At 31.5% G+C, this 16,100-nt stretch overlaps 1 protein-coding gene and 1 long non-coding RNA gene across 18 annotated transcripts in view; one reads left to right on the top strand and one right to left on the bottom strand.

Annotated features, from left to right (window-relative positions):
* The window catches only part of LOC128183990 (slit homolog 1 protein-like), a 116,952-nt gene that overhangs the window by 55,373 nt on the left and 45,479 nt on the right, over window positions 1–16,100 (top strand). For 14 of the 17 annotated variants that reach the window (XM_052853257.1, XM_052853253.1, XM_052853252.1 and 11 more), the window contains one exon: window positions 11,839–11,910. The exons of the other annotated variants lie outside the window; for them this stretch is intronic. In XM_052853257.1, coding sequence (XP_052709217.1) covers window positions 11,839–11,910 — 72 coding nt within the window. The remainder of the gene's footprint in view (window positions 1–11,838; window positions 11,911–16,100) is intronic. 17 annotated transcript variants of the gene reach the window in all.
* LOC128183991 (uncharacterized) lies at window positions 12,635–15,963 on the bottom strand. Its single transcript, XR_008243675.1, has 5 exons — window positions 14,988–15,963; window positions 14,673–14,747; window positions 14,304–14,412; window positions 14,008–14,067; window positions 12,635–13,150 (listed from the first exon to the last, which is right to left on the bottom strand). It is a non-coding gene; the product is annotated as an uncharacterized LOC128183991 (long non-coding RNA).

A 16,100-nucleotide genomic window follows, 5' to 3' on the forward strand; every position in this document is an offset into this window, starting at 1 on the left:
TCTAATGACTGCAAATTTCTGCTTAACTGCCCATGTTTTATTACCACTGATGTCTGCATGGGTGTTTTGAATGGGAAGTTTGAATTGATTTATCATTGGACAAATCAATCTGTATTTGACCTCATGTCAGCTTTAAGACAATCACTTTTTTAGTATATTACTGGTCTACTTGCCTGGTTTTCTTTGAAGTTGTGTTATTCATAACATCATCTATTGTACCAATGTACATGAAAGAAAACCTTTCCTCTGCCATTTTGACTGAAATGAAAAAAAACCGATTTTTTGTCTGTATTTTATGCATCTTTAGAAATGTTTATTGTTACATGAAATAATAATAAATAGTTGAATCGCCAACAATATTTTAAATTCTCCATTTCTTAAATGAAATTCTTCGGGATTTACTTCTCAACCACGATATCTGACCAAAATATTTGAGGCATTATTCCGTGTATCATATTTTTATGAAGTGTGAATCTATTTTACACGTTTAAACGTGCAGAACAGAATTTGAGGGACGGTTTTCTGCATTACCTTAAGTTGAAAAATAATTTGAAGATATGATTACACAATTGCAAATTGACTGTTATAAAAAGAAAATGAAAGAGACAGCTAAGTTTTCCATTGTACTCTATTTAAAAAAAAATACCAACATTGTTTAAAAGCAACATATCAAGTCTAGTTTAGTAATGCATTTGTCGTGAAATTGTAGACCAAATTACATTGTCCCTTGGCTGTTTTCACAAACTATATGGCTTGAACAAATATAATGTCCTTGAAGTACCACAAACTTGGTATACTATTACATATTATCAAAGTGTATCTCATTTGATATCCAAAGTCCATGGATATTCAGTACTGTTTTACTGTACAATTGATCAATTAACATGCCAATTCAAATAACAAGTTCCTTTGATTGATAGTGACACGACCAGTGCCTTGACGGGTGCCCTAATAGTTATTGGTTCATTATCTTCTGCATAGCATGAAGGACCACCATTCTCAAACTTTTATAGAGTATTTGGTTTTTAATGTTGACAAATTGACTCCATTTCCAGCAGACTGTTCACAAGCATCAAATGCCTCCAAAATGTCATATTCTCTTCAGCATCCAACATGGCTCTAAAATATTATTTACAATAGTTCTTTGGGTTTCATTGGTTTGATAATAAACATATTTTGTTGTTCGACAAACGGATAGTTCACATATAAAAACATATTTGATATGAATATGATGCTCCATAAATGTTTTCATCCACGCCTTTATTTTATTTGCCAACACTTTTCGTTTTTTATTTAAAATACACAAATCATTACCTCCCACACTAACAATAAAAAATATTTCGACGAAACGATGTGGTTTTCTTAGCAAAAACGTTGTTCCTTCCTTAGTGTTCCGCCGCTCACTTAAGGTTTTTATTACAGAAAAAAATACATAATATGATTCTGCCTTTAAAAAAGCTTCAATTAACACAACATTTGTAACAAATACTACATATACTTTTTCTAACTGTTTTAAGGAATAGGGAACATTGCGTTTCGGATAACTACGCGTTGTTCTTTGTTATAAGATCACGAAATAGCATGTGATACAATGGATATTTTGTTTCAATAAAAATGACTAGAAAATGTACAAAAAATTGATATTTCAACGTGGAAGTGATAGCAAGTGAACAACGTATCCTTAACGTATTTCAAATGCTTTATAAAAGTATATGCCATTTGAATATATAAATAAAATAATCAGAAGACATGCGCTTTGAAGAAAAATTAAAACTAGGATTTTATGTCATCAGTTTTATTATAAGCCTACGGTTATGACTTTTTAAAAAGTCATCGATCAAACGGATCGCACATTAAAAAAAATAATAGTAAATTGATCACAAAAAAGTTAGTTTTAGGCAATGACAAAATTATAACAAAGTGAATAGAAAATCGGAATGAATTGTTTTTTTAAGGACTAAACTATCATATTTTACCTGAACGCCAATGATCCAGAATAACTGTTTAGCTTGCAGTGACTATCGTTACGTCCTTCTCTATAAAGCACAATATCTTCAGTAACAAATATCATAATGCATTTCAATTTTCAGGTCTGAATTAAAACAGGAATATATCTTAAAGCACGAAAATTTTACTTTACATTGACTTTTCACGATTTTATTGCATCTTTGACATTACTTTTGGATTAACCTTCGTACTTTATTAGCAAAGTATTTACAACAAAACTCTATGATATAAATGTTGACTTCAATTTTTCTATTGTCAACTTTTCTTACCTATGTAACAGGTTTATCCGTTGGTGCAAAGAAGAAATCAACACTCCTGTTAGGGTTCGATTAACGGGCTTTTATTATCACAATTTATATAAATAGATTTGATTTGACCCTGTAAAGACAATATAACAAGTATGAATATACGGCATAAAACACATGAACTTCAAGTAATTACGTATTGATGTACAATCAATATATTGAAGTAATTTAACTTTATAAAGGGATATAACTCATATAAGTAAACTACAATTTACATAGTATCTCCTTTATATCAATTTACATGCATTTAAATTTCAGTTATAAAACCATTGCTATAATTATGTAATGCATATAATACATTAATCTGATATTCTAAGCATATGAACATACACATACCATTCTATGGGAATAGGCCCCATGTACAAGTTGAGCCAAGTTCAATGCGACTCAATTACAAGGTATATGTGCATTCTGTAATTATTACATAACTATTACACTATCATAAAAGTAGTTTTCTACAAATTACAGTACAGGCAACGCGGATCCCGTATTGGCCCGCGTTACCGTCACGGTATTTTTATCGTTCCCGCGATACACCATCGCGGTTTTTGATCGCGGTATGGATTGCGACCGTGATGACACCGCGACGGTGTGATTTACCGTTATTCCTGCTGAGCAGGCACAGCACTGCTTGTTGTTGTTACTTTACCTGGACTGTACATTACAGGCAATGCGGGTCGCGTAAATCCACGTCAAATATGCGACTTCAGATTTAAGCATAACAACTGCATTGTAAATGAATTGTGGTCCATATTTTTATAAAATTAATAAATTATATTTATGAAATAGAATTTCATGAAATCGGAAACTACATTCGAATTACAACATAACATGAATATTACGCAGTTAAATTTTGTGATGTGTAAATAAGAACACACATCTTTGTATTTGACGTGCTTATTTCAGTTATTATTTCTATTAGTTGATAATCCTGTTTTTATAACAATCTTAAAATTAAATATTTTCATTAGATGAACTCGTATCAATGCAGAGCAATTTCATCTCGTTTTATAAGTTGACACGCAGAGCGCCGTAAACTGTCAATACTTGTGTATGTTTTAAATTTAGAAATGAACAAATGTCGGGAATCAACTAACAAATTTATTTTTCCATTCAATAATAATATTATCATTCATATATAAAGTTGGTGCTGCGTTAAAGCACATGGAATCATAATGTGTTATCAGTATGCGTTTCCTGTGTATATATATAAAGTTTAAGTCACGATCATTTTCTGTGTATACATGTAGTGATTAACAAACTCAGGGTAGAAAACGACATGCCCTTGAGCAGGTCTAGGCAACCTCCGTTTTTGGAGGATAGATTTTATCCTCCGTTTTTGGAGGATAGATGTATGCGCCCCCTGGTGGATCTTTTCAGATGAAGGGCAATTAACTCTGTTTTTACAAAGGGAGTTAACTATGCATAAAATATAATTATTATACTATAAAAATATCACCTTATTTAGCTATTAAGAATTATAATTATTGATAATATTTAATAAATATTTAAGTTTAAATAATTGCAGGGCTGATTTTAAAGAAAAATATCTTATGTGAAGACTCTCACATTTTTTTTCAATATTCTGGATAATTGATATCTATAAATGGTATCATTTTGATTAATAAAATTTAACAAATGAATGTCTTTTTGTGTGAAGGGATTAAATTTAAATGATACTTAATAACGTTAACATGTGAATTAATTAGAATAAGAGCTACAAAGTTCCTAAGGTAAATGCAAACATTTACTTTGTACATGTACAATATAGCAGATCAAGATATCTATTATGTGTCTCTAAACGTGAATGAACTCATTAATGTTTTAATGAGTAATAAACATCACTACTTTGTGATTTTTATAAAATGAAACATGTAAATAGTCTATGTCATTTGTAAAACTGAACACAGGAAGTACACACTTTCAAAGCATATTGTGAAAATACTATACATAGAATTTTAAATCGCCGCATACAATCATTAGTTTATTCCCTTAACTTTAATTCCCATATGGTCTGGTGCTTGCATTTTCTCATTAAAGATATGCACGAAGCCTTTGAAATATACCCATGCTATCCTCCAAAAATGGAGGATAATTTCACCCACAATGCAAAGTGACTTTCCATATATGGTAAAAATCAGCAGCCATCTTGAAATTGAGCTATCCTCCAAAAACGGAGGTTGCCTAGACCTGTTGAGGGTTTTCACACCTATTCACGACAAAAGAAAAAGTCTATATCGCGTACGGCTTCGTCTAATCGCACAACACCTTACAGGAGAGAGAGAGAGAGAGAGAGAGAGAGAGAGAGAGAGAGAGAGAGAGAGAGAGAGAGAGAGAGAGAGAGAGAGAGGCGTTTAGACGTAATTTAACGTACACTTATGTGAAATATACCAATATCCGATACTAAATATTCATAAAATTAGTATTCATAAAAGAATATATATGGTACACTGTGGTTGAATCCATCATGCAATTTCAGATTTGAGTCCACGTGCTGCACCTGTCAATCAAATCAGCCCGCTAGCTCTACCACGTGTTTCCTCCATGATAAAGTTTCGTTCTATTAGTTTCATTCTTTATAAAGAAAATAAGAAGTATGTTTAGCAGTTAAGGTTTTTTTTTACAATGTTCGTGATGCATGATATACTGTACTGTGTTTGGAAAGTTTATTTCGTTGTGTTTTTTCTCTATCGCTCGTTTAGTTTATAATGGAGGTTTTTTGCGGGAAGGGACATCTTCAACACGTTTAGCGGTTAAACAACGCTGTAAAATGACTCAATTATTTGATATAACTATTAGTAAAATTGTTTGATATGCATGTAGAAATCTTCTTGGTCAATCGTTACACAGATTATCTACCTGCCTCATTCCTATGTATTCTGTGCGTTCAAGCGTAGAGTGATTTCCTGTCAGTGCGACGGTTTCACACCTTTGTGTAAAACAATTGGGACTAAAGTCAAATAAGTTAACTTCGACAGTCATAAAGCGGTGGGGGGGGGGGGGGGGTAAGGTTACGATAACAGGAAACGGGTTTACATATTTGTAGTAGCTTTCAATAAGATTACATGTACATGCACACATACCTTTTTTTTATCGGCATGAAATATCAACAGCAAAACTTTCAAAGTATGTTCTTAATTTCTTTGAAATGTGTAAGAACATAAGATAAGAACGGTTTAACAACATTTCCTTCTCAAAAAAAATTATTTAGTTATTCTGTTAAGAGAGGAAGAGAGAGGGGGCTCGGTCGCGAGCGAACGCTCACCTCCGTCACGGCGGGTAGCTGGTACACCATCACGACACCATGACATGGGATACCCACAATATCTTTCGATTACATAATTTTATGCAACTCTGGGTATATCTAAGGCTCCTTACTCTATTTGTTATAATTCAGTTCAGAGAGATACACGTTAATTAGATTTTTCGCATTACAATGGGGCGTATTCGAAGGTGGCAAAGAAGTTGATGAGAAAGGAGAGGCTGGTAGACACTCGATATCTTCCATCTCTCGCAGCTTGGCCCTCATGTTCTGCACACATCCAGCATGCATGACCACAGCTCGATCGACTTCCTCAGGCCGGCCCCACTGAACGTCATACTTATTTCCACACTGAATATTCAAGTCAGACTAAGTCTTGAAGAACACACGGCTTCGCACTTAAAGATTGACGTCGCAAACGTAAAAGTGGGAATCCTCGCACAATGACAAACGACGAGCCATACATGTACCTAAAGTAACGCAACACAAATTCACTAAAACGTGAATTCACAAAAAATGTTCTTTACACGTAGAAGACCTTGTAAGAAATGAACGGAACGTGCTAAAAATACCGGGTTGGTAATTTTATAGGAAACCCTAATTTTTAATCACTTGCTCATCATTAGTTGACACGCATGGACTTCAACAACAAACAATACAAATGTAGGATGACCAATTAATTGTTAAGAAAACACAATCACACTGCGTACACATTTATAATTATATTGGCAATTAAAATCAATTCATGATAATTTTTGATATAACGACCTATTTAAAATATGATAATGGATTCGAAAATATTTTATTTGCAAGTGCTGCACAAGTATTAAATTAAATACTTTTATAATTTATTTAATAGCTATGAAATAAAAAAAAAAGTAAAAAAGACTCCAAGTATTTCGATTATAGTCCCTGTCAAAATCTGGTTAAATATCGTCATTAAATGTAAAGAAACATGCAATTTATATGTCATTCGGGGAGATAACTCCCGCTTGTATACGATACTTTTCCATCGATAATTTTACCGTGGCGGGGACAGGTAGATGATGAGTTTACCGTGATGGGAACGCGGTATACCTGTCTCACCTGGCCGATTACCTCGATGTGTTTATACCGTGACGGGGCGCGGGAAACACGGGATCCGCGTTGCCTGTACTGTAAGTTGTCATGAATGAATGCACACTAATGTATTTTAAGATCAATAAAATAATTATAGAAACCAATATATATGCATTCAAAAAATCATGAAAATATCAAAATGAAATGATGCATATGTAATATACATGTACTTGTAATTAAATCATAAAATATGAGACTGCTACATAGCCATATACCTAAATGTGGAGTTTTTGTCTCTCAATTTTCTTTTTAATACGTAAAGACATGTTCTACGTATGAACAATTTCTTAAACGAGGAAAGTCACTGACAAACACGTTGATAAAACAAGATTGTCAACAATCTCGACTGAGTTTTTAATTTTTTAATAAGTTTTATGTTCCATGCTAAATTTTTCTAGCAAATACAATTTTTCGCTAGGATGTATGCTGACTGGCGTTTTTAAGCTGTACTGATTCTAATGGTAATTCTTCATTAATAAGGTATTCCATTTCCAAAGGAAGACCTTATACTGATTTTTATGGTAATTCTTATACTGATTCTGATGGTAAATCTTCATTATTGTTATTCGTCTTCTAGATGTTTTTTAAACCTCAGATTGAAATTATTTCCACAGCTCAAAAAGATTTGAAATCGCAACTTCCGTTTTAGAGTTGTTCCCCTTATTCTAAAATATTAAGGGCATTTGTTTCCAAATAAAGGCTCCGAAATGGTCCGTAGCATATGATTCAAAGTAAAAAAAAAAATAATATTGACACATTGAACGTTTTCCTCTGATATTTGTATTTTATATGTTTGCCAATTATACCACTCGAATTATTAAATCGAAATCTATGTTTTAAAAAATGTTAAATTTTACTCATGTTTTAGCATCATAACTGTTTAATGTGATATATTTTGTAAATAAGAACACATGTTGTGCATAATTTAAAGGGCTTTTATATGAGACCATACAATAAAGGATCTATGCGCCTGGAAATTCTTTTCTTTGTAACTAAAAAGACTGTTAATGTTTTGATGATGCTGTCACTGGAAAGTTGTTGTTCATTATCTTATAAATCTATATGCAATTTAGTATTGTTTGGATATTGCGTAATATGAGAGTTAAAAGCTTCAAATGAAAACATGTATACCCGCTTTCATTTTGCTAATAGACAATAACTCCCTCTGCATAATAGTGTTTTAAAGGCGCAATCAATACTTTTTTGATTTTCAATGTAATCTACAAATTTATTAAAATATGGTTTTAGAATCCCGTTGTTTGGATATGGCATTTTTCTATAAAAATAAAAACAAATTAGGGAGCGGTTAATTAGATAGTTGTTTGGTTCTCCTTCAATAAATTATTTACAGAAAATGAAAATAAATCGATTGAGCATATGATTACAAGCATACACTAGCTGCAATATTTTAGAACGTAAGCTTTGTGTAATGTATTTACGTTACTCATTCCTCGCACTTGCCGTGGAGAGAAATCGCGCTTTGAACGATTTTTGGATATTTTGTACAGAAGCTTCGCACGCGAAGTTTATGTGTGTCGCCGTTAGACGTCAATGATTAAGCACTGTATACGAATTTTTCTCTTTTATCTTATTAATAAAGGAATTCAATGATCTTTATATTTCTGCATTTTCCCTTAGTTAACATTTTACATGTACCTGCGATGATCATACGTGCGACGACAGGCATTAGCACGATATTTGTTTATGCATTAAGATATTATTAAATATTAATATATAAATAAAGACTATCAAGCATATATACTGTTACCATCAATTAATAGACTTCTGACTTTTGTGTACACAATTACTTAGCTCATCCTTCGAACATTGGCTAAGGAAGATCCATAGGATGGGAACTGGCGATCTGCGGTCATCTACATTACATAATTCTTAACATTGCTTAACCCAATGATACAAACAAGTATTCATGTAACAAACACCTCACCCCCTCTAAATCTGCACATTATAGATTTTTGCAGAACTTTTGATTTTTTTATTCATATTTATTATAAAACAGAGGAAAGCACAAAACAAACAAAAACAAAACATTTTGAATAATATTGCATCGTCGAGAAAAATAATATTAATTTCTGTGAATAAGGTTATTTATTTTCACGTTCATTGTCGGTGTCTCTAAGAAAGAGCACCATCCGGTGTAAAATTTATACGCTCACTTTTGCATAATTTTTCCCGCTGATCTTTGATAACTAATTATTATTATGAATGTCCAAGTCTACGCGTATCATTGGATAATATTAGACGACACCCACTTCCGTGTGTATGTATGTTCAGAGATGCCATTAATTTTGACCAATTAAAAAAAATTGATAGCACGCAACATTTTCAAATTTCGGGATTTCAAAATATCTTATTTGTTTTAAAAAAGACAATATCTGACATGAATCATGAGAACATGTATATAATAATGCTTGCTTCCTGCCGTTAAAATTCTCATTGTTTAAAGAATGTTTGAATCGTTTATACAAACTAAACTCATAACAAAAGTAGAACTGAAAGTTAGTCATTATTAACGTTTGGCACCAAATCATATATATTTTCAACGCGCAGCAACAACGGAAGACCTAATCGTTGCTTTGCATAGAGCTCTGCTCTAGTTCATACTTATTGATAGGCCATTATCAAACACCGAATTATATACAATTATTTTTGTATTTTCTCGATTACGACAAAGATCACACGGTCAGCAAAGAATGCTTCCACATCCATTGCATCTGATCATACTTTTAATTTTTGTAGAGGTCCGTGTTTGCTTTGATCCTGTTTTGTATTTTCTCTGGACTTTTGATTAAGAACACTATTTGTTATCGCCACATTTCATATTGAATACATTATATGTGAGTACAGGCAGAGAAAATATAATAACTCATATCTTTAAGTTGTTGTAAGCTGTGCTACATCCATCTTGTTGAAATTGTTACTGTGAAATAGTCTTTTGTAACTATTAACAACCTAATTAGGACCCAACTTTGCAGATGCTCTATAGTGATATGTCTGTTCAATTGTTTGTTCATCTATGCAGTAACCTTAAATTAAGTTTCTATGTCAAAGTTCAATACAGAACGCTCTTTATATTCCTAGCCAGGACCTCGTATTTTTTTTCTCTAGGCCCTATTTGCTTTGATATTATTGATTAAATGAGGTACGCCGATCATAAACTAGATTTCTAAATTAGATTAAGATCAAGGCAAAGTCCTCCTTAATGCTTTTTATCCTAATATCCTTTCTATGTTGTCTTCGTGATAGTAACCACCATTTTAATGATGTTTTGTTGCTGAATGTAGACACCACTCGGAATCTGATATATTCCTCTACTAATACTATTCAGAATCTGTATATTTAAGATATTTCATGTAATTTCTTGCAAGAACATTGAAGTAAACAACCTACATTTGACTTTTTCGTATTACAATAATTTTGCAAAGAAGGGCTTGAATCGTTTACAATAATACAACTATTTTGAAATGATACCTGCATTTAGCTAAAAAGCAAATAAAGACCAGGTACATTTTGTAAATCAATAAACTGTGCTAGACCTATTGACATGTCTACAGTTTTTATGTTAGTGACAAAGTATTTTAATCCTTCTGATAAGTATTTACTAGCATGGCCTAGTATCCAATGCATTCATAGTGGGTTACTTCACATGGAAAAAAATATGCATTGGTTATTTCTGTATGTAAAAATGTAGTATAATTAAAAAGTAACAGATAACCCACTCTTACTTCAGCCAAATGCATTAGAAACATGTACATACATTCTATTGAAATCAAAATACTGGAGCATGGGGAATGCTAAAATAGCCTTACAAGAAGTTGTATCACATCTCTAGTAACTGTGTAATTGACTTTTTTTGGATGTGTATAAATCTATGTCATTCAATTAGAACCCATGCTCTGATATTATTTTTCAGCTTTCTGATTTTCTAATATTTACTAATTAGTAAAATATATTTTGTATATGGGTTGAATAAACCATTGATATTTTTTTCTGATATGTTAAGATACTGTTAAAACACGGCCTTTGCATCCGTTGTCATTTCAACCCCCCTGGAATTCAAATTGACCAAATATCTTGCAAACCATTGCTCTCTTCATCCTTAAACTTATATTTTTATTACTTGCGTTACGGTGCACCAAACCTTATGTAGGTTATGATCCTATGGAATGATTCTAACCCCAAAATAAAAGAAAATTCTAACATGTCTTGATAAATGTTGGGATCCCGACAACCTAACAATATATATGTATATTTCTCTTCTAAAATTATGGTGCAGCAAGTAATTAAAGTTCATGACCACAACGAGTTGATTTTACCCCCATTCGCCTCGGAATAGGAAATAATAAAATATCTTGACATGTAACTGTTGAGATTCCCAACCCTAAACTTTATCAGCTCTTGTTCCTTGTGTCATCGCGCATCAAATGTTATATGTTATGCTTCGTTTGGAACACACCCTTACTTTCTTAAACTGTAAATAATCAGGTATATCATCTTATTCATATGAAGAGTTTGTCCCACGTCAACTTAATCGAAGCGTCTTTCTAGTTCATCGCAAAAAAGAAAGTATGGAGCATTGTTATTGTCATGATTGTAGGAAATGTAAATATAAGAAATAAGGCATCATTTTTGGATGTATATTACATGAGACCTTTTTTCCTGAATGTCAGATGAAGCTTGATGTCATTTACAAGACATCTGAAAAAGTCATGCAAAATATATTTAGATTAAATGAAATGTTACTCAAACAACCCTTAACTTGGAAACGTTCAAAATCACCATGTATTTATGTGTGTTTTAATTAATTCACTATATTCATTAGTGTAAAAAATATAGCTAATACTTTATTCATAAAATAAAATCATTGTTAAAAAAAGTCATCCAATTGCATCAATTATGTAACGCATTGATGGAATCAATTTCATTTCTAAAAATAAAACATTAAGCAGTATTGCATTTAGTGTTGCCCATATATTTATTATTTACTAGTATGCTATCTAAATTTGAATGTTTTTTTTTCAAATGAGAGTTAGCCGCACAGTTATTTGTCAATTTCAGTTATTAATGCCTATGTTAAGTTCTTGATATTAATGATTTCTAAACTCTTTAATCATTTTGTTCCTCCAGGCTTCTAAATTACAATCAGATAACAACGATCGACAACAACGCCTTTGCCGGGCTATCTCAGCTGAAGTACCTGTAAGTAACCCTTATTCTGTTATCTCAAGATTTCATTCTTGGAGATAAATGTTGCATTTAAATTTGATCCATTTCAATAGTTTATATGACTGCTTAAACATATATTTGTCGCAATTAGTTTAGCTCTAATGACTGCAAATTTCTGCTTAACTGCCCATGTTTTATTACCACTGATGCCTGCATGGGTGTTTTGAATGGGAAGTTTGAATTGATTTATCATTGGACAAATCAATCTGTATTTGACTTCATGTCAGCTTTAAGACAATCACTTTTTTAGTATATTACTGGTCTACTTGCCTGGTTTTCTTTGAAGTTGTGTTATTCATAACATCATCTATTGTACCAATGTACATGAAAGAAAACCTTTCCTCTGCCATTTTGACTGAAATGAAAACAACCGATTTTTTGTCTGTATTTTATGCATCTTTAGAAATGTTTATTGTTACATGAAATAATAATAAATAGTTGAATCGCCAACATTATTTTAAATTCTCCATTTCTTAAATGAAATTCTTCGGGATTTACTTCTCAACCACGATATCTGACCAAAATATTTGAGGCATTATTCCGTGTATCATATTTTTATGAAGTGTGAATCTATTTTACACGTTTAAACGTGCAAAACAGAATTTGAGGGACGGTTTCCTGCATTACCTTAAGTTGAAAAATAATTTGAAGATATGATTACACAATTGCAAATTGACTGTTATAAAAATAATAAAAGAGACAGCTAAGTTTTCCATTGTACTCTATTTAAAAAAATTTACCAACATTGTTTAAAAGCAACATATCAAGTCTAGTTTAGTAATGCATTTGTCGTGAAATTGTAGACCAAATTACATTGTCCCTTGGCTGTTTTCACAAACTATATGGCTTGAACAAATATAATGTCTTTGAAGTACCACGAACTTGGTATACTATTACATATTTTCAAAGTGTATCTCATTTGATATCCAAAGTCCATGGATATTCAGTACTGTTTTACTGTACAATTGATCAATTAACATGCCAATTCAAATAACAAGTTCCTTTGATTGATAGTGACACGACCAGTGCCTTGACGGGTGCCCTAATAATTATTGGTTCATTATCTTCTGTATAGCATGAAGGACCACCATTCTCAAACTTTTATAGAGTATTCGGTTTTTAATGTTGACAAACTGACTCCATTTCCAGCAGACTGTTCACAAGCATCAAATGCCTCCAAAATGTCATATTCTCTTCAGCATCCAACATGGCTCTAAAATATTATTTACAATAGTTCTTTGGGTTTCATTGGTTTGCACATAAACATATTTTGTTGTTCGACAAACGGATAGTTCACATATAAAAACATATTTGATATGAATATGATGCTCCATAAATGTTTTCATCCACGCCTTTATTTTATTTGCAAACACTTTTCGTTTTTTATTTAGAATACACAAATCATTACCTCCCACATTAACAATAAAAAATATTTCGACGAAACGATGTGGTTTTCTTAGCAAAAACGTTGTTCCTTCCTTAGTGTTCAGCCGCTCACTAAAGGTTTTTATTACAGAACAAAATACATAATATGATTCTGCCTTTAAAAAAGCTTCAATTAACACAACAATTGTAACAAATACTACATATACTTTTTCAAACTGTTTTAAGGAATAGGGAACATTGCGTTTCGGATAACTACGCGTTGTTCTTTGTTTTAAGATCACGAAAAAGCATGTGATACAATGGATATTTTGCTTCAATAAAAATCACTAGAAAAATGTACAAAAAATTGATATTTCAACGTGGAAGTGATAGCAAGTGAACAACGTATCCTTAACGTATTTCAAATGCTTTATAAAAGTATATGCCATTTGAATATATAAATAAAATAATCAGAAGACATGCGCTTTGAAGAAAAATTAAAACTAGGTTTTTATGTCATCAGTTTTATTATAAGCCTACGGTTATGACTTTTTAAAAAGTCATCGATTAAACGGATCGCACATTAAAAAAAAAATAGTAAATTGATCACAAAAAAGTTAGTTTTAGGCAATGACAAAATTATAACAAAGTGAATAGAAAATCGTAATGAATTGTTTTTTTAAGGACTAAACTATCATATTTTACCTGAACGCCAATGATCCAGAATAACTGTTTAGCTTGCAGTGACTATCGTTACGTCCTTCTCTATAAAGCACAATATCTTCAGTAACAAATATCATAATGCATTTCAATTTTCAGGTCTGAATTAAAACAGGAATATATCTTAAAGCACGAAAATTTTACTTTTCATTGACTTTTCACGATTTTATTGCATCTTTGACATTACTTTTGGATTAACCTTCGTACTTTATTAGCAAAGTATTTACAACAAAACTGATATAAATGTTGACTTCAATTTTTCTATTGTCAACTTTTCTTACCTATGTAACAGGTTTATCCGTTGATGTAAAGAAGAAATCAACACTCCTGTTAGGGTTCGATTAACGGGCTTTTATTATCACCATTTATATAAATAGATTTGATTTGACCCTGTAAAGACAATATAACAAGTATGAATTACGGCATAAAACACATGAACTTCAAGTAATTACGTATTGATGTACAATCAATATATTGAAGTAATTTAACTTTATAAAGGGATATAACTCATACGTAAACTACAATTTACATAGTATCTCCTTTATATCAATGTACATGCATTTACATTTCAGTTATAAAACCATTGCTATAATTATGTAATGCATATAATACATTAATCTGATATTCTAAGCATATGAACATACACATACCATTCTATGGGAATAGGCCCCATGTACAAGTTGAGCCAAGTTCAATGCGACTCAATTACAAGGTATATGTGCATTCTGTAATTCATTACATAACTATTACACTATCATAAAAGTATTTTTTAATAAAACACATTTAGGGAGACTTCAGTTGTTATAACTATTTTAACTTTAACTTATTATTTCAAAAGTCTCTCTCTCACTTTTCATTCAATCAGAGAAAGTGCAAAAGAATTATAAATATGATTTAATACTGATTTGACATTTAGTAGAAATATTATAAATGATATTGATATTAGTAATATTAGATTAACTTACCAAGAAGAGATGTAATTTGTCAAAAACGTCTGTACACCTTTATTACAGTCCGCTCTCTTCAAACTCTTGACAGAGATTAAACTAAAACCCAAAGAACTTTTGGAGGGAAATCGACCAACCAATAGACAAACAAGAAACAAACTAAAACACCAATGAGATTAAAAGACACAACTTAACTTTGACCAAAATATAATCACTGCCCTAAAGGCAACTCTGGACCTTTCTACAAATTAAGTTGTCATGAATGAATGCACACTAATGTATTTTAAGATCAATAAAATAATTATAGAAACCAATATATATGCATTCAAAAAATCATGAAAATATCAAAATGAAATGATGCATATGTAATATACATGTACTTGTAATTAAATCATAAAATATGAGACTGCTTCATAGCAATAAACCTAAATGTGGAGTTTTTGTCTCTCAATTTTGTTTTTAATACGTAAAGACATGTTCTACGTATGAACAATTAAGCAATTATCTCACCTGGTCAAATTCCCGTTTCGCACACATTTTTTCGATACCTAATTTTCAAATGTGTGCAAAACGGGAACAAACCGTTTCCAAATAAAGGCTCCGAAATGGTCCGTAGCATATGATTCAAAGTAAAAAAAAATAATATTGACGCATTGAACGTTTTCCTCTGATATTTGTATTTTCTATGTTTGCCAATTATACCACTCGAATTATTAAATCGAAATCTATGTTTTAAAAAAAATATTTAGCATCATAACTGTTTAATGTGATATATTTTGTAAATAAGAACACATGTTGTGCATAATTTAAGGGCTGTAATTTGAGATCATACATTAAAGGATCTATGCGCCTGGAAATTCTTTGCTTTATAACTAAAAAACTGTTAATGTTTTGATGATGCTGTCACTGGAAAGTTGTTGTTCATTATCTTATAAATATATATGCAATTTAATATTGTTTTGATATTGCGTAATATGAGAGTTAAAAGCTTCAAATGAAAACATGCATACCCGCTTTCATTTTGCCAATAGACAATAACTCCCTCTGCATAATAGTGTTTTAAAGGCGCAATCAATACTTTTTTGTTATAATGTAATCTACAAATTTATCAAAATATGGTTTCAGAATCCC

This window comes from Crassostrea angulata, chromosome 5 (genome assembly GCF_025612915.1).
Source record: "Crassostrea angulata isolate pt1a10 chromosome 5, ASM2561291v2, whole genome shotgun sequence".
Lineage (NCBI taxonomy): Eukaryota > Metazoa > Mollusca > Bivalvia > Ostreida > Ostreidae > Magallana > Magallana angulata.